Source organism: Molothrus ater, chromosome 9 (assembly GCF_012460135.2).
Source record: "Molothrus ater isolate BHLD 08-10-18 breed brown headed cowbird chromosome 9, BPBGC_Mater_1.1, whole genome shotgun sequence".
NCBI lineage: Eukaryota > Metazoa > Chordata > Aves > Passeriformes > Icteridae > Molothrus > Molothrus ater.
In genome coordinates, this window is record NC_050486.2 from 24,767,116 (window position 1) to 24,786,723 (window position 19,608).

Below are 19,608 nucleotides of genomic sequence, written 5' to 3' on the forward strand. Positions count from 1 at the left end.
ATTTGAAAATTGCTCATTCCACTTGACTCTAGTGGTAACTACCAGTGGAAGTCTAGAAGTTCAGCCAATAGAGAAAAAAAAAAAAGGAATAAATTTCAGAAACGTTACTGAATTATTCTGGCACCCTCTCATCTTTCAAACTCTGCAATGCTAAGATTGCTACAAAATCCAAAATAAAAATTGAGAACATATTGTGAATGTATTTAAAGTAAATTAAAATTATGGCTTTTTATTTTCTAAGATTATTTTCAAACTTCACTGTATCACTTGATGCTATATGTGCAAAAATAGTTAACATTTTGAATATATTTAAGTTTTACTTACATAAATGCATTTAAAAAAAAGAGAATGAGTTAAAACTCATCCTTTTACCTTGAACTTTAATGAGCAGAACAGATATAATTTGTGGCATTAAAGTTATTCAGGCTCAATAAAAGCTAAAACTTGTCCTTGCTGAACGGTGAAATGAGATTTGCACGGCCTGTGTACGCCTTGTTTCCCACAGTCAAACTGTCACAGCACAAAAACATTCTCCTGCATGGGGAGGTTTTGATACCCATTTCCCTGGTGAAAGTGTGAGAAAGATCTGAAAGAGTTATTGACAATTCATACAGTATCCCATATTCCATTAGGTAGTACAAGCAGAGAACATATCTTAACTCTGAAGGGAGATGAAGCAACAATGTTTTAAATTACTATTGACTCCACTAAATTTCCTGATAATGTCAGAAGACTGTAGTCTGGCAGGTTCATAAGAGACTCAAGATGATACAGGAATCCAATTATGCCAAGTCTATTTAGTTGTCCTGTTTGCTAAGCCAAAGGTTAACGAGAACTGCACTGAAAAAACCTCCTGTGGTATTACAAAGTATTTCTTATGCTGCATAACATGCAAATGAAAAAGTATTTTAATCAAGTCTTTCTTTAACTCCTTAATTGCAATGGGGTACCCTACAAGACAGCAAATTAAAAACTCATGATGGAAAAAGTGATCTTTAAAATTTGACACTGAACTCAAGAGATCATCATTAATTACTCAAGTAATTATTACCAAATATTTCTAATTTGGGAAAAAAAAAAGTTCAGATCACAGGAGCATAGATAGTCATTGCTATCATTAAATCTTTATAAATAGTAAGCTGCAGCCTCTAATTTTAGACAGAAATTAATTGTATTTTTGTTGGCAACACACTCCAGTCTGTTTACACAGCTGACAAGTTCCAGCGCCACCAGACTCGAGCAGTGAGCTTTGAGGACTCGTCTGCTTCAGAGCAGATGACTCAACATTCACCAATTTCATTAAAGATGAAAAGGGGAAAAATTCACCTGCAACAATGTCACTTGTAAAAAAAAGACTTAAAGCAGATTCATGAGTTTTACATATTTGAGGTATCCTATTCAGAAGAAAAGGAGGGGAAAACTACATGAAAACCTAACAGCTGTGGGAAAACAGATTAGAAGTGTTGAGTTTCCAATTCTTTTTTGGGCTAATGTAAACTAATAAAATGTTAAAATGGATCCACATTTCAAAGCCTGTAATTACCACATGACACCATTCTGTTATTTCAGACCTTATGTCTATCAGCTCAGATATGCCCTTGAATACATGCACTGAGATTTACCCACCTTTCTCAAACTTAAATACTGTTTCTGCAAACACTGCCACAGATACCTTTTACAAGTACACTGGAAATTCAGACAGCTTTTGCCTTTTGGGGTTTTTTTTAATTGGCATAAATCCTTGACTCAGAGCAAAAAAAGGAGCAGTCATACTCAAAGAGCAATTCTCCCTTTACAAGAAGAGAGCAGAAATGGACAGGAAAGTAATGCATGGCAGATAATGGCAATAGTAAGAAAGCAAACTCCAAATCCATTTTCACTTTGTAGAATGATCAGCTTCAATAAAAAACTTATTTTTCTACATTTTTCTCAGGTCACAAAATCTACATAGCTACATAATTATTTCACCCTTTTAGGCATTTTTTAGTGGATTGGTTGGGTTTTTTTCTAAAGAAAGGCAGACCTCACTAGCTGGCACTGGGAACACACTAGCAGAAGGAAACTGAAAGACATGCTGTAAAACACACTGTAAGGATGGCCATGCAAGGAAGCAAGACTAATATTTAATGGGATACTGCAGGTAACTCCCTGAATTTCATGAATTTGTGGGCAATTCTGAGTCTGTGGATTCTGTCACTGGTGGTGACCCCTCACTGATTCCAGCAGGAACAACTCTTGCTCTGAAGCCAGGCAGAGGCTTGAGCATGAACTGGGTGAGCTAATGTACTGTGAAAAATATCTAGATGTGCACTCAGAGCATACATAAAAATCAGGACATTTTGCCTGAAGTTCAACCACCCAATAGATTTCAACTTCCAAAATGCTGTGCAGCTTTGCTTCAGTCTAGAATGGCTGAAATGAAACAGGAAACATGCACTGAATCTGATAGACAGGAATCCTTTCCCTGAGCTGCAGGCACCCAAACCTTGAGCATTTGTATCTTCCACATCAACACTGAATGTGTGTGATGTTACATTAATGCATAAGAGACAGTAAATGCTACAGAGTGATTCCAATCAAAAATCCACCTAAAATCAGCCTTTTCTAGGGAGGAATGAGATGAGAAGCCAAGAAACTCACTGAGTCATCTGTGGCAGAAGAAGGCCAACCCTCCCACAGCTGGTGACGGACAGGGATACTGGTCAGGTCATACACATTCCTCTTCACCTGGAAAAAAAAAAAAAAAAAATCAGAACTTGCTCCAAAGAAGGCAGCCAAGGGCATTGTTTTCACCATAGCAGCAAGCTTTTTATCTTTTCTGGTTATTGTAATTTCATTGTCTCAGTTCTGGATAGATTTAGTACATAGGCTATGCAGATAAAAATTTCAATACCATCAGTTTAAAGCTTTCTGAACATAAATATTCTGCACAGGTCAGTGTTTTAGAATCATTAAGATATCTCTCAATTTTTTCCTAAAAGTGGTAAATTACATGTACACATGATAACCTTTATGCTAATATTAGTTTTGTTCAGGAGTTTTTGCAGGGAGACTGACCTGGAAACCATGCTTCAATTAAAAAAAAAAAATTACAACTATATTTTAACTAAAAAATCGAAACAAGAACACTGAGTCTTTAAAACACAGATACTGAAGTATCTATTAGCAATTCAAGTGGACTCCATTTTAGTGCTTCCTCACAGTGTCCTTGGAGGCTTTGTAAAGAAATGTTGCTTCATACTGACCCCACAACAACCCAAAATGTAACAGTCCTGACCTGAGTGATCACAAGGACACAGTTCTTGCTGGTTTCGTTTTCTTGCCTTAAAAACCAGGACAAACTGTCCCTGTGAAATATTTCTTTTCCAGCTACACACCAGAAATAGTATTATTTTCACAACATAAAACTCTAAAGTGCACTGTTTTTAAATAACAAGTGAAACTTATTTACAGAAACATGGGATCAATAGGACTACATAATATTGTTTTCAAAAAGCCTTCAGAAGTAAAAATAAATAACTCGGAAGTCACATTCCTCAAATTCCCTTTTAATTCCAAAGCACAACAGAAAGGCATTATGAAAAAAACAGTATTTCCCTTCTTTCATTAACTCATCTGTAACTGCACTGAATTCAATAACATTCCTCTGCTATTCTAAGCTTGAAAGGCATGCTCGGGGTAAAGTGTTATGTTGGTATAAAGCACAATGCCAGACTGATGTGCTGGACAAAAGTGATCAAAGTTGAAGTAATTTTAGCCAAGGCACAAGTATTCTGCTGCATTATTCTAGCAGAATGACATCTGTTGAGCAACTCGTCGCAGAATAAACCAGTTGTTCTAGGCAGGCCTGGCTGGGTAGGGGACCATGTAAGACTGATTAGAGTAATGTTTGATTAAACAAACTGCTTGAGTTAAGATCATAACTGGATTTGGAATTCATGCCAAAGTAGTCCTCTTTCAAACAACAAGCCACAATCAATTATTTAAGATAAAATAAGCTTGCTTTTAAATAATGATTTGATTTTTGGTTTCTTTGATAATTAGAACACTGTTACGAAAGCAGGCTGTAAAATGTTTGAGAGATTAGAATATTTGCCAATTGAGTGTTGAAAACCCTTTTTCTTCATTAACTGACCTAATTTATGAAAGCAGACTGTAAAATGTTTAAGAGATTAGAATATTTACCAATTGAGTATAGAAAACTCCTTCTCTTCATTACTGACCTAATTTCAGTTTAAAGTGAAAAACTCCATGAGGACGAAAAAGGTCTAAAGATTTCTATAAAGCAGAACTGTGAACTGCTCCTTCATTGGGCCAATAAAAATCTACAGCCACACTCTTCACACAACTGCAAAAAGTTAGCCCAGTAAATGACAAAGTCTGTGTTAAGGATTTTACTTATAAATTCACTTGGCATTGAGAGGAGGACCGAAATTTTTATTGTGTAAAGCAAACTCTAAATTGCAGTACCATCCACTGAGCTACATTTATGGGCAAACTTTCTGGTCCTGCACTTTTGATCAGGTTGAAATACAAATTGGTGGCATTGTCTTTGTGCAGCCCAGAATGTCTTTTCATAATGTTCAGATGCCATGGTGACTGGCACATTACTATGGCAGCCACCCTTCAGATTATCATCTGCAGAATATAAGAGATCATTTAAAAACAAATTAAAGGCACATCTATTTGGTTTCACTACTCAGCTGTAAACAGTATCAATACAACCATTTAAACAAAAAAAAAAAAAGAAAAAAGTAGCCCATATATTTTAGATGCAGTCTTACTTGGAAAATAATGTATAATTTTTGCATAATACCCTGCCTTGCAGTTATACATTGATGCTGGAAAACCATGTGAAGTTTTACCTTCAGCTCATTTTCACTAGTTTTAAAGGGAGTTAAAATATTAAACAACTCCTAACATTTTAAGAAAACCCATATGTCAAAGTAGCCAACATACTCAGAAAACTTCCCAGACAGAGTGTTACCTTCCTATCTTTCACTGGTTTCTTTAAACAGATGAACATGTTGCTTTGAAAGTAAGGTTAAACACAAAAGATACACTTTGTTTGCAGATATGAAGCTAATCCAACATTTAAAGTCCTGCCACATTCATATTAGTAAGGATAAAATGAAGCAAAATGTACCACAGGGCAAAAAGTCTGTACGAGGTACTGTGATGACAACAACCTTCTGGGGATTGCACTCAGCAGGAATAAGTAGCTATTTTCTCATCTCTGAATTAGAAAAATCTGAAACCTGCTCTCAAAAAATAAAGACCTAACACTTACTAAATTATTTTAAAAAATTAAATTTATGCTGAATCATTGAAGAACTGTCATGCCTGAATCTGTATCTTTGAATAACAACAAATCACAACAAAGTTTAACAGTACTTTCCCTCAGGCTGTTTTCAGCTTATGCAGGTACAAAGTTAAGTGAAATAATGTACATAATGAACTTTTGTTAGTCTTATTATTAAATATAATTTATGCAAAGCTGTAAATTGGCTGAGATGCTAAAGACTGTTCCAGGCACATAGGCAGCATGAAAGACAGTGCAAAAATGAGTGCATGAAAGGCAGACAAAAGGAGCAATAAAGTCAGAGGACTGTGAGGAATGTGGAATGTGAGTTGGGGGATGCAGGGAAATGAGATCAGATGCACACAGTCCAAGGTTCCATGGGGTACTGATGGTACAGCAGAAATCTTGACTTTGACATTGGAACAGAGAAAAAGTCAAGACAAGTAACCAAAATGTTTAGGGGACAGCAATGATATGGATGGGACAGTGCCAGGAAGAAGTCCAAAGTAAGCAGAAGCATTTTGGTGAAGAAAGATGGAAAGAAAGGAGGCAAACCCAGCTGAAGTGATAGGCTTAAAGATTATAAATGAAAGCATTTAACATCTCTGCCAGGCAAAATTCCAACAGATAGAAAAGAGCACTAGGAATCTGGCAGGAATAGATGGGAAGCAGGGGCAGAATCAACCAAGTTTCTAAGCATGGAGAAGCATCAAAGGTGATACTACAGTGAATTTGAAAAGAGAATAATGTTATCAACAGCTATGAGCAAAAATTGGTTTGATTAATGGGTGATTTCAGTTAATTGTGAACTAACGAGAGTTATTGAAAATATAGAGATGCAAAACTAGAGAGAAGGAATCTCAGAATCAGCACCTCTGCCACAACCTATTGCAATAGATTTGGTCCACAGAAACAGAAAAACACAAGACACAAACTGGAGACATTAGGAGGGAAAATGACAAACCAAAACAAGTAATCCATATTTAAAGTGTTCTCATAGCAGAGAAAAAGGATTTGCATTTTATCAGGAAGAGGATATCATGAGTCAAAGGAGAAACTGAATTTCTTAACTTTAAAAGTAATTTTTAGCCAGCTCCCCACAGGTGGGATATATTCACATATACTAAAGCAGTGCACTGTGTGAGCCCCCACTAACACCCAAACCAGAACTCTCAGGTTACTTTACCCAAGACTCATTGAAGGGAAAGGTTCTTAGTCTGCTCCACTCACAATTTTGCTTGTGTTCTTATCTTTCCAATACGTAATACAATAAACTGTACTACAACATAAAAAAACCAAAGGCTATTTAAATAATCAAATTTTAATTTTAGTTTAAGTTTTACTTTAGAAATAATTGTGCAATTCTGAAGATATCAAATTATAACCTGCATCTCCTTCTAGCAGCTGACTGAAGTTTAAATTACAGAATGCTTCCAATTATTGAATTAAGATGTCAGGATTGGGCTATTTTTAAATAACAGCATCTGCTTCTCACAGGTTTTATACCACTGAAAGTCTCTAAGGAAGGCTCACTATGCTATTTACATTTACACATATTCAATTCAACTCTGTTGTAATCTAAAGGAAAAAAATACATTTCCAATGTAAATATTTAAAATCTATACTGAATGCAAAAAAAACCCCTCACCTGCCCAAGCCTGTAAGCCAAAAGTCAGCCATGATTCAGCACTTTTCTAAAATGCACAGGAACTCCACTGTGTGTTTTACTAAAATACATTTTCTAATTAATTTTTTATTCCATATCTTTTCCTTTAAATTACTATTTTTGCTTTTAATATCTCTGAAAATATTCAAGTCTGCATTTATTAAGTTTTTCCACTTAGTAGGCTAAACTTTAGAAACCTTTTTTCTTGCTTAATGAAGGACAGAAATGCATTCTATTCTAACATAATTGATTTTAATTCAATATCCAAATTACATTACTTGCTTATTCTATTATGACAAGTAAAACAGAAACAAAAAAAAGCACCAAAACATACATAGCTCATGAAAGTAGGGCTCTCTTCCCTCTCAGGACTGTTTCATTTTCAAATTAAAAGCAATATGCAGTTTCAGGCCTTCCCAAAGGGCCCTAAGAGAACCTGAATGTCCATTGTAGATCAGGCTCATACAAAGCAGAATTCAACATAAATGCTGCTAATGCATCCAACTTTAAAGTGTGTGGAGCAGTGTTTGAACCCAAATAAACCCAGTTTAAACTATGTCAAAAATAGGGTGCATTGTACTGCAGCACTCAATAAATACTGGGTCATTAAAAAGCTTGGTGAAATTGCTCCAATTATTCAGATCTGGAAAATAATGTGCAATTTTTTGGTGACATTTTGCTGATAAGAGTTCAAACCAAGAAGATTATATAATATTAAACAGGGAGGAAATGTATTTTCTGATGTTTCCAATTCCAATTTAGAAGAGAGTTTGAAGTGCATGAATTTTGCCTGTCATGGTTGAAAATGTGGAGTAAGACCTTCACGTACCTAGAGATTAAATTAATATTTTAATGTAAACACCACATTCAGTTTGAGAGATGAGACAAGGAGAAACTGGTAACTACTTTGACAGATCAAGGTAAGTAAATGCAAAGTTAATGTATTACTTGGCTATTATTTTAAAATGGGAGAGGGAGGAAAACTTTCAGGAGAAAGAATCTGTAAGCAGACAGTAACCTTAACAGAGAGATGATTCAGCAAAACAGTTTAGTAAAAATATCTCATTTAGGAAAACAAGGCACTAAATATGAGGCACTAGCACCACGTCCAGAAAGGGATGTGGATCCTCTACTCCCCAGCCAAGCACTTACATCCTCATTCCCCCAGACTTACATCCATCATAATGTGTCATCAAACTAAATCAAAAAAAAACCTATTAATTCTATTTCATTTATATCAATTCTTGGTGACTACAGCTACACCAAATAAATTCTGTGAAATACTACTGGCAGACTTTAAATGTCCAAAATTCAGAAAATAAACTGGTTTTTCCTTAGCTAGCTGGCTGTGCTCTGTCCTCTTGTCCTACAGCTGTGACACACTTTCCATGACAGCATCCACTCACTTCACAGCCTCACTGAGCAACTGTATTTCTGAGCTGCAACACTTATTCAGATAATTTTTGAAATTTTTGTCAACCAGGAGTTATCAGAAGTTCATCCAGTTTGGGAATGACCAGGTTATTTAAAAACTCATTAAGTGTAATAAGCTTCATTACACTTCATAAGTTTTTGCAAAGAAGTGTTGGCAGCTTCCTTTCAGCAATAGAAATAATATTGTGAATAAATTATTTTCATAGATTTCACAATTATTCATACTTCATTATCTCCTATTTTGTTAATTTGAGCTCATATTTTAAACCTCTTTCAAACCAACCCTTCTTGGATGTAATTTGACCTTTTTTAATGGATCTGTGCCAAGTGTGTATCTCACCATTACAACCTACAATAAAATGGCTCATTAGGTAACACTAGTATAATCTTGGTTAAAACCTGCAAATTTTGAAACAGAAAATAAAAGTAAGGCTACAGCTAAACTTTACTGAATCTTCTGATGTGTGAACTTCTGATTGCCTCATGCAATACATACATGTGTGTGTATCTATATATATACACACCTGCAACATAATCTGAACACATGGGTGCCCCAAGCATGAAATGTTCCCTCAAATACTTAGCAAGATACTTTTCCAACCTCAGCTTCCTGTCCAGACAATTTTGAGAATTAATCTGAGCTCTCTTCAAGGTACCAGATGCTGCTTTTTGCCACTGCTTTGGATCAGCCTTTTCATGGGCTGATGATAAGGTGGCACATGTTAAGTACATTCACAATGTTATATTATACACTATATTAAAATTCTATATACAGCTGTCTGGCTGTCTTAAAAATGTGGGTTTATTCTCAATGCCTCATTTTTCTGACAGCATGCATGCATGTTTTAATTCTGTAAAACAAACAAACCCCTTTACTTATCTCCATCTTTAAATCCCTAAAATCAGCTATCCTTCTAGGGCAGCATTATTGCTAAATGCAAGGTACAATCTTCTGAACTTGATGCTGAAGTTCCAGGGTGCTGCTGTCTGGCCTGCACTGTGCAAAGGTTCAGCTCACATAATTATTATTATTCATTGCTTGTAGTGCCTAGGAGACCTAATTGTGATAATCCCCTCTGAACTTTAAACTGCATGACCCTTTGATTTTTTTAATAGAAGGTTAAAAGAAGAAACAAATTCCTATAGAAGGCAAAGGGAAAACACATTCTTAAGAAATCGGAGCAAGAGACTGAGTATTTTTAAAAAATCATTTTAGCAACACACAAGCATGAGTTTGAAATGGGGTATGAAAGAATTAAGAGTGTGAGCTAGCTGTGACATTAGAGATTGAAAGGAAGATGTGATTAGGGTTAAAAGAGATCAAACAACAAAGACTTACTGCCAAAACAATTTTACAAATTTATTTGAAAACGCCTTAAACACTTCTACTAACAAAATAAAACTACTGATAATACCTGAAGTTTGTTTGTTTGTTTGCTTGTTTGATTGTTTGACATGCACTGACAAAGAAAAGACACATTTTGAAGTCCTAGCTTGGTTTTCCATTCAGAAGGAATGGTCATTTGAGAAAATACCACTTATTAGCTTCCTAAATGACCCAACTTTTATCTGACCTCTATGCACATGATGAAAGACAAAAGGCAACTGCTCCTCAGGCATCCATTACCACATCACCATCAACAGGCAAAACGTTCAGTTGCAATATGAAGGGTAAATACAGTTTCTAATATTTTTACCCCCAAAGTCCCAATTCCAGTTGACTTTATGTCCTGAAATATCCAGAGATTGCCAAACACCTTGACACTTCCTGATCATGAAGTAAAGTACGTGCCAAGAGCATTAACTTTAATCCAAGCTATTCAAAATTGGTATGAAAACACAATTTCAACTATTAAATACACATTCTGTCCATCCTAACATCTCTACCAGAAGATACTGACTCCACTTGGTAATGGTAAAATATGAACTAAAGTAAGACAAAATCTCCATGCTTGGTGGGGCTTGGTCCCACCCTGTCCACATCACTTGTGCATATTTTCAGTTACAGCACAGTGACTCTTGTGGATGAAGTGAGGCTCCCACTCAAAAGGACATTAAAGATTGTTTCTAGGGTCTGAAACATAACTGAAAATAAAAGAGAGAGTCAATGTGATTCTTGCAGTGGAAAGATCTGTTAGCTTTTCACAGCTGTCACGTTCAGAACAAAAGAAAAATTTAGGCAGGTATATTTCTAGTCAAACATCCTCATCTTCATTTAAAAAGTAGCTGATCTGCAACAGCCCAAGTGTAATAAGTCCATAAACTGGTCTTTGGTCACTTCCCTACTTGGGAATATTCAGGAGTTTCAAAAGTAATCACTCAAAACAATGGATGGTAGTAGGAGTAAGGAGAAGAATGGAAGTTATTGTTTAATCATAGTAAAGAGCACCATTTAGATACACGTAGGGGGAAAGAGGGGAAAAAACCAAATCCCAACCAAAAAACTCCCACTTAGAAGTTTCTTCTCACTTTGATCCAATGAGAGAAGGAATCCTATCACCTCCCCCAAATCTCAGATTATGACTCCAAGAAATACTCTCCTGAACACATTTCACTGATTAACAGTTTCTTCCACTCCTACCCAACTACATTTCAAAATAGAAACTGATTCAGTTTCAGTCTTAAAAAATGCATAAACCACGTTTGCTTCAGAGCAATCCTTATTTTAAGTGATAAGCCTACCCATTTTGGTGTAAGAAAGAGAACATCACAAAATCAGTATTTTCTTATGTGTTTTTACTTGTTCTCTAGACAATCAATAAAATAAACCTTTGGGAGAGGCCATATTTTCTTGTTCCTAGAGACAACATAAAATCTATTCCAAATTTTTGTAAATGGCCAATAATTATAAAGTATTCACAAGTTTACACATTATATGAAAAATAGTTTAATCTATTAACTTTGAGAAGCTAAGTACCACAGTCATGCAGAGTGTTGGGAAGCACTTTCACATACAGAAATTCTCCAATACCTCTCCCTTCAGTGTTTTACTTCTCTCTTCCCTCCAGTTTTACACTTAAAGGTCACAGCAAACCCACTGCTCAGTAAGGAGAGATGGGCAGACTCACCCTGCAGCCCTTTTATTCCTAGGGCCAGCATACAAGGTGCATCTAAAAAGGAAGATAAGCCACAGACATAAAATGTATTGTGCATTACATTAATTTCCCAAAGCAAAAAATCAGTGCAAGGTGCATTTTCTCTGAACACTCTCTGGTATTACCACCATAAAAAGAAGATGGGTCATCCAGAAACCCATCAGTAACTCAAGTGCTGACTTCCTCGGCTCACTTCAGTTGCTGGTATCAGGTATTTGACAGTGAAAGCTCTGTAGGAACCCAGCTCTAAAGTAAACTCTGACATCTTTTCTCAGTCACTGTAACTATGAATTTAATAAATTCTTTGATGTGGTTGTATTTGAATAGGTACTCTATTCATGTTATTCTGAATTCAAGTTAAACTATAAAACAATGTTCATTATGCTGTCAGTCAAATTTCTACCAACAAAAACATTTCTGGGTACTTCCTCCATTTCATCATTGTGTCTACCAAATCAAAACTTCTTTAGGGGTTTTTATATTGACAATATTCAGAAATAAATTGAAATTGATTTCTGCTTTACTAGTGGAAAAGAATTGCTGACAAACCTTCACAGTGGGTTTTAAGAATATTAACCTACACACATCAATTACAAATACAGTTACTAATATTGCTACATTTAAGGTATATGCATGTAAGGTGCAGATTACACTATTAACAAGCAGCTCTCCTATATACATATACATTTTTAGAAAGAGAATTCAGTCTATTTAGCAATTCACTAACAAAGCTATTCCTTAGCTCATCCCTGCCATAACCTGCTCTATTCAGAAACATATGGGAAAAGACATTAAATAACCAGTGAAAACCATGGACTTCTGGTATTAGTGCTACACATTGCATACCCCTATTCATTATTCCACCTCCCTTGTTTAATCTATCATTAAGACTCAGTGACCCTACACTAAATTTAAAGCAGATCCTTCCTTCCTCCCATGCCTAAATTCACATACTTTTCTAGTTGGGGATGCCCTCAAGTATTAGCCACTCTACAGGGTTTCTCTAATCTCAGCTCTGAACTATGTTGTGCTATAGAAGCAAGAAATTGCTGGTTTACATCTTTAACTATGGAATCTTCCACCCAAAAAATCCCCTCCTTTACTTAATAAGATAGAGGAAAATCTTTCATGTAGAACATATTTAACATGTTTAAAAATTATATATTTTCCTCTATATGATGTAGAATACAAGTTATAAATTATATTATTTTAAAGCACTGCTTCCCTGAACTTCTGTCCCAAATATAATTGCATTGGAAACAATTTTAAAGCTTTCAAAATTTATTGTTACATTGTAGAAAAGCTGGACCCTTATTTCTATCCAAAGTCAATATGAAATAGGTTTCTAATAAACATATTTTTTAAAAATAAAACAAGAGAATGACCAAATACCAGATATTAGACTTGCTTTTGTTTTTTAACATAGGAACTAAAAACATACAAAAATATTAAAGTCTCTACCTCTCACTTTTAACTGACAGGTTTCAGTGTAACAGTAATGGCAGTACAGGTGAAAACATACCATGAGTTTTCTGAATGAGGGACAAGAATCTTTATTGTTGCCATCTAAAGTATTCACCAACTGTAGTCCTGCCTTCCTCTTCCACAATAAGGTGAATATTGATCTGCACCACAATTTTAAAAAATTTAAGACACTAAGACTATGAGTGAATCAGAGACGAAATTCCATTGAGTTGACAAAATGAGTCAGGCAAAAGTACAATCCAAATATAGATTTTTATGTCTACCAAAAGAAGCCATACAAATTTGTTTTGGTTTCCTGATTAATACTACTTCTAGTGTATTTAAAAATATTTAACCACATTTCCTCAGAAAATAGAATTAAGTCGAAAAAAGCAGCTGCAGCCTGGCCAAATAGCCCAATCTGCATTCTCTCTGGCTCTTCTTTCTTTCCTTTAAGTCTTTTCCCCAAACAAGTCAGCACTTGAACAATTACATATGAGTCATATGTACTTGTAGAATACAAAAAGTTGATGGGAAAAACAAATTAGTAAGATTCAAACTGTCAGGTTATCAGATAACAGAAAAATATTAGGAACAGTTAAAATAAACACACCAAGCCAAGAGCAACACTAGAAAACCTGAAGTCTAAGTTCTACACAGGTGCAGACATGGGAAGATGAAGGGAAAGTGTTACTGGAGAGTGAATATAAACAGTAACTGTGAAATCTATAGATCAATTTGAAGACAAAAATTATCTGGAAGCCTCTCAATTGAGGAACTTTACAAACAGCAAGACTTTTATAAAGAAAAGAAGTGCTGCTGAGGCCCCAGTCCTGCAACCTCTGGTTCAGGCATTTTTCCTGAACTGGATTGGCTTCCAGACCTGGACTGCCTAAATCAAAAACATAAGTAGTTTACAACATTGAAGTCTACAATATTGAAATCACATTTTCCTTTAGAATTCCCAAATATTAAAAGAAAACTACATTATCTTGTTCCTCTAAGAGAAGTGCACACCTGAGTCTCTCTCAATGCAACGAGTTCATTTGCTGTATCTTTAACAGCAGCCACCTTCATGAATAGTCTGCTCTGAGTGACCCAGAAACACACAAAGCTCTTCCATGATGGAAGAGTCACTATTTCTTGAATATACAACTAAATGCAATTTCATTAGTGTTTTACCAAAACACTACAGGAGTTACCTCTTCTGCAGATTCCAGTCACAAAGCTCAACATTAATTTGCTGCAGAACAACAGAAAACTTAATGATCACTTCAGAAAATGGGCTAATATAAAGCTATTCTGGCCATTTTCACTATTCTATTGTGCAAACTTGTCATCTCACTGAAATGGAAAGACTTAAATTAAGGTTAACTTAATTAATTAAACATATGCATTATTTTCTCCACACTTTCCTGTCTTACCTTGACATGCAATTCTGCATCTATTAAATAAACAGCAAACACTATTCCATTTAATGAAAAAAATGTTAAATTACAGATTTGGGGATCTCAGCAACTCGTTTTCCCCAAAACACCTCCAGTACGGCACAGAATTAACATAGTCTTCATCAGATTTCCTTTATCTAAAATAAAACTAGAAACTATGTATTACAAAACAAGATTCACAGACAACAAATATTAAGATCTGAAAAGATCTATTCAGCTCAAATTAACACATTCCTATAAATCAAAGCAAAATTCATCCTCACATTCATTCCTGTTACAGAATTGTCACCTCAATAGCCAATAAAAAGAAAGAACTAATGAGGTATTTCAGTATCTCCCAAAGAAATATTTTCAGCTCTGTTTTTCTTTTAAGTGCTTGAAAGGAAAAGAGTAATGAATTGCTCCCACACAGTCTTTTTTTTATTCTGTTATAGCAACAAGAGAGTTACACCGAGTCTTTATCTTTCACATAGTCCCAGATATTTTTTTGTCTCACTGCAACAATGACAAAGGAAGCAGACCAGGAAGAACAGTTATTTATCAGCACCAGGGAGGTGCTGCCTGAAGCAGCAAATGTCCGTGTTTCTACTAATGGCTAACAGGGTGAGATGACAGATTTATTGGGTAACTAAGTGATAACTGAGAGCTCTATCCAGACAGCAATCCAATATAGCTTGGAAATAAGTTTCCACAACAGACAAGGATCTAGACTTCTACCAAAAACCAGGTCATTCAGCTGTATCCTGTGGAGTTTCCAGGACTACTTCTCTCTTTTAGGATGAACACCCCCTGCTAGAGACAAGCAAGCATCCTCTAGTCCTGAAATCGTCACATTCATCAATGGGACCATGGATTTGAGATGAGGAAGAAAAATCTGTTAAAGTCCAGAATAACAACCAGGAAACTTGAAGAAAGGACTGAGATTTCACTGGTTACTCACCTGCACAGAGAGCATGTCCTGGACCTAAAGTGTTTCAAACAGGACAGTGAAATAATCACTTCTCTCATGATCTACATTAGAATACTTAGAAGAAAATTAATAAGAGGCACATCCAACAGATCAATCTATGTAACAGGCAGGCTGAAGAGACTTAAGGACTTGAATAGATTTATTAGCACTTTTTTTTTGGTGTATGTGGAAATAGATCTGCCTTGAGTAACCACAACCTAGACAGTTTTGAGGACATCCTCCCAGGTTGCTCCTTAGAAATTCTCCAAATCAATGGACACACGACCCTTAGGCACTCACACAGATGCATAAGAAGGGAATTGGCCTTTCCTGAAAGAAAGGCCAAAGAAAGAGAGAAGTCAGGAGTCTGATCACTTATTAAAGTGTGATCACCACCATGACACTGTGGTGTGTGAAGCTTAAGCACACAAATACCAATATCAATTATCAATTACCAATAGCAGCTGAAAAACATTTCATAAAGAGCTTGTGATCGTGCCAGTGAGCTGGCACTTACCAACCATCAGAAAAGGGTCAGAAAGCTATGGATGTATCCAGTCACATGGAAGGCAAGACTGATGACAATAAATTTGGTGAATTTATGTTGCTGACTTGTGTTTTTAAGTAACACATGCAAGAACAGCAGTCCTGACCCAATAAGAACCAAAAACGTTGAGTTACGTACACAGCAGGAATCTGGCACAGAATGACCTCCTCTAGCAGCAAAAACAGCTCAGTAACTTTAAAACTCTCCACTTGAATGCAAAAATAAAGGGTTTGGACATTTTTAGACACTTTTGAAGACACTTTTTTTTGGACACTTTTATAAGTATCATCATCTATTTTGAATATTTCAATTACTTCCTGTAAAATCCTCTTCCCTTGAAATAAGAGGCCATTACTAAAGCCCAACAGATGAGAAGTCCCAGAAAAGGTTTTCCTGCAGATGTATCATGAAAATGAATTCCTGACAAGCAGCAGGAAAACACATGGCAGGGATGGCAGAAAGCCAACAAGAAGCTAAAGAGCTGCTGGTCATGGTGTCACACTGACAGGCATTTTAAATTGTAATTCCAGAGCACGAGAAATGGCTGGAATCTGGCACCAAAGCTATGGAGAAAATGGAGAGATGGGACTGGAAGGGAATTAAGTCACCCCTTTCCAAAATTTTCAAAACTGCTTGAAAGTATGGACTGAGAGATCAGCTATTAAATGGAAGGTCAGCTATGGTGGCTTTGGCAGTGATGATAACCCAAGGACTCTAGCAGGACTTGCAAGGAAGCTGTGAAGCAGGAAATCATTCAAAGACATCTGCAGTTCTGCCATGCACCTCTGGCCTTGCTGTAGACTCTGCAAGCATGGAACCAACCTATGCCTGAAGAAAAACCCTCAGTCACTCACTGAAATTCAAAAGTTCAGTTATGTGAGTGGCGAAAAAAAATCCTGTTTCTAGATTTTGGTATACAGGCAATGTCAGAAAAACAGAAGCAGAAAAGCAGGTGGTTTTACTACCACCTCTTTGAGACTGATATTCCAGATCTGATCCTTGGAAATAAATCATTAAAAGACTAGAATCTGGGATGGAGATTTTGAGGATATGCTAATGTCACATTATCTTTAAAATGCTCACAACTGCATGAGAGACATTAGCCTTGGGAAAGATGTAAAGTTACCCTGTAAGAAAGCTGCAATGCCATCCAAATGAACAAGATGAACAGTAGAAATTACAGCCTCACGCTTTTGTTTTTCAGTATCTGCCTCTGATTTAGAAGATCTTAAGGCATTTTTACCAAGCAGGGATAGAGGAGGATAGAAATGTGCATTTCAGAATAAAAACTGTGTAGAAATACTTGCAAATTAAATGCCTCTTTTTACTTTCATCAGAGCTTTCCTTTCAAAAAAGAATCAATAAAGCTTCAGAAGAGTGAATCATGTGCAGTTTGTTCTTCCTGCATCAGCATCAGTGCCAATTAAATTCTGAACCTTAAATCTTTATTGTTTCCTATTAGCTGCTAAGTAGAAGGAACACAGTGATTTTCTGAGATCCCAGGCTGAGACTTGCCATAGCAGCAGTTAGAAAAAAAAATGATCTTGTTTTGACTTGTCTGCTGGGTAAACTTGACATTGAAGCTCCATGGTGGAAAATAAATACATAATACCAAGATGTTAATTTTACAGCAACACTTAACTCTTGTGACCACAATTAACACTCAGGGAGGGGGAAAAAAAAAGCCATTGACAGGTCTGCCTGGCTCCTGCTTCTGCACTGCTTCCCAGGCTCCCTCTCAGCAGTGGCTCAGCTCCTGCACAAGCCAGGCTGGCACTGACCCCAGGGGCTGCCTTCAAAGCAGCACGAGGGGGGAAGAGGGGAGCAGGATGGCAGGGAGGTAAAAGCAGCTGTCAAATGACATTGACTCCCAGCTAGGATCCAAAACAGAAGCCTAAGAGCAAAGGGCTGCTGAGAACAGCCCATCCTCTCCTCCTCCCTCTCCCACCCTCAAGCTCTGGGAACGCCTCTAGAGAAGGGCAGGACATGAGTTCCAGAGAACAACAGTTTTGTGGGAGCTACCTCCTATTTCTGAGGCAGGATTGGCCTTAGAATGATGATGCTTCATTTGTTATAAAATGACCAAAATGGAGCATTTTGGGAAAATAAAGCTACGTTTGTTTTGCATCAACACTGCTCCAAATCCCTCACTCTACTCCCTGAGAGCACAGAACCACTGTTGCAACACTGAACTCCTCCAAAATACCACGAACCTCATGATACAGTACTCTTACATCTTTTCCAGAACAGTGACATTTATCACTACACTGGAAAAAGAACTAAAAGAAAACCCCAACAAGTCATAATTTCAACAGTGGAAGAGCATGGATAGCATGGGTAGAGAAATTAATAGTGTGAGCATGTTTCTATTTATGATATGAATACTAAACTTTCTAGTAATTTCTAATGTATCAAGGTATTACTTTCTAGCAATTCCTAATACTACATTTAAATTGCCAAGCAGTCAAAGAAGAAAGTGTAAAATAGTCTTTTTTTTATCCTATTCCAACTGCATTACAGTAAGCTGGCAATGATTCACAAATGGGAAAACAAAAGTATGCAAGGAATTAACTTTTTTTTTTTTTTTTTTTTTTTTTTTTTGTCTGTGGAACCATCCAAAGTCAAAGGATGGATCCAAAGTCCTTTTGGTTGAAGAAGAAAGTCACCATGGAAAGAAATCCCTGAGGGGACATTAAAACCTTGAAGAACAAGCCAGCTTTTTTTACTTACTCACTATCACAATGAAGATAACAATTTGCTACATGAAATCAATAAAGACTGTGAAATCAAAATGGCAACCTCAAGAAAGGCCAACTAACTACTGACTAAACCCAACCAGATCCAAGGACATAAATGCCTATCAAACCGTAATAATTAAGTAATAAACCCCTTTAAATCAATATATTTGGAAGACTAATTCAAAATTACTTAAGAAACAGATAACACTCAGAATTAAAATACAGAGCACATAATGTGTAAACACTAAGCACAAAAGTTTATTAATTGTTATATACTTCTCATGTATTTGCACTACACTCATATTTCAAATGCAAATATTAATTTGGAGAGAAATACCTACTGTATATGCACACACTGAAACAGTTTGCTCAGCTATACTGCATCAATGGTTGTTTGACAAGTTATAGCATCACAAGCTGCTCATTTACATATTCAGCTACCCTCTCTGGTTTTTCCTTGAGAATAAATTAATAAAACAGATCCATACTAACAGCTTCTCCTCTGAAGCACAAGGATATTCTTAGTTATGCAAATTCAGTGTATAAAATTTATACCAACAAAATGACATCAAAACTGTAAAAATAATTCCTGTCTAAATCCTAAGAATGTGTAATATTTTTAACTATGACAATTAACACCTGCAGTAAAAATTTAGTTGATAGAAAGAATTTCCATTACATAGTCACATAATAATTAGTGAAAATTCAGTCTCTGAAATATTAATGTGCACTATACTGACACACAAGCACAGCTTTCAAGTATAATTCAACACACAAATGTTCTGCAAAAAAAGCATAAAAAGAACAGTACTTTAAAAGTTTCTGACTTACAGTATTTTTTTCTGTATTGCATTGTAAGGAGAAAATAGTACTTAGAAAAGTTAGGCCAGATATTGATATTTCATTTAAACAAGTAGAAATTAGGCAATTTGTAAAAGCTGTTTTCATTAAAACCTACAAATTCA

General features: G+C 35.9%; 1 protein-coding gene across 1 annotated transcript in view; it reads right to left on the reverse strand.

The window, feature by feature from the left end:
* The window catches only part of FAF1 (Fas associated factor 1), a 147,966-nt gene that overhangs the window by 68,199 nt on the left and 60,159 nt on the right, over nucleotides 1-19,608 (reverse strand). The window contains exon 8 of the mRNA XM_036387834.2: nucleotides 2,641-2,727. Coding sequence (XP_036243727.1) covers nucleotides 2,641-2,727 — 87 coding nt within the window. The remainder of the gene's footprint in view (nucleotides 1-2,640; nucleotides 2,728-19,608) is intronic.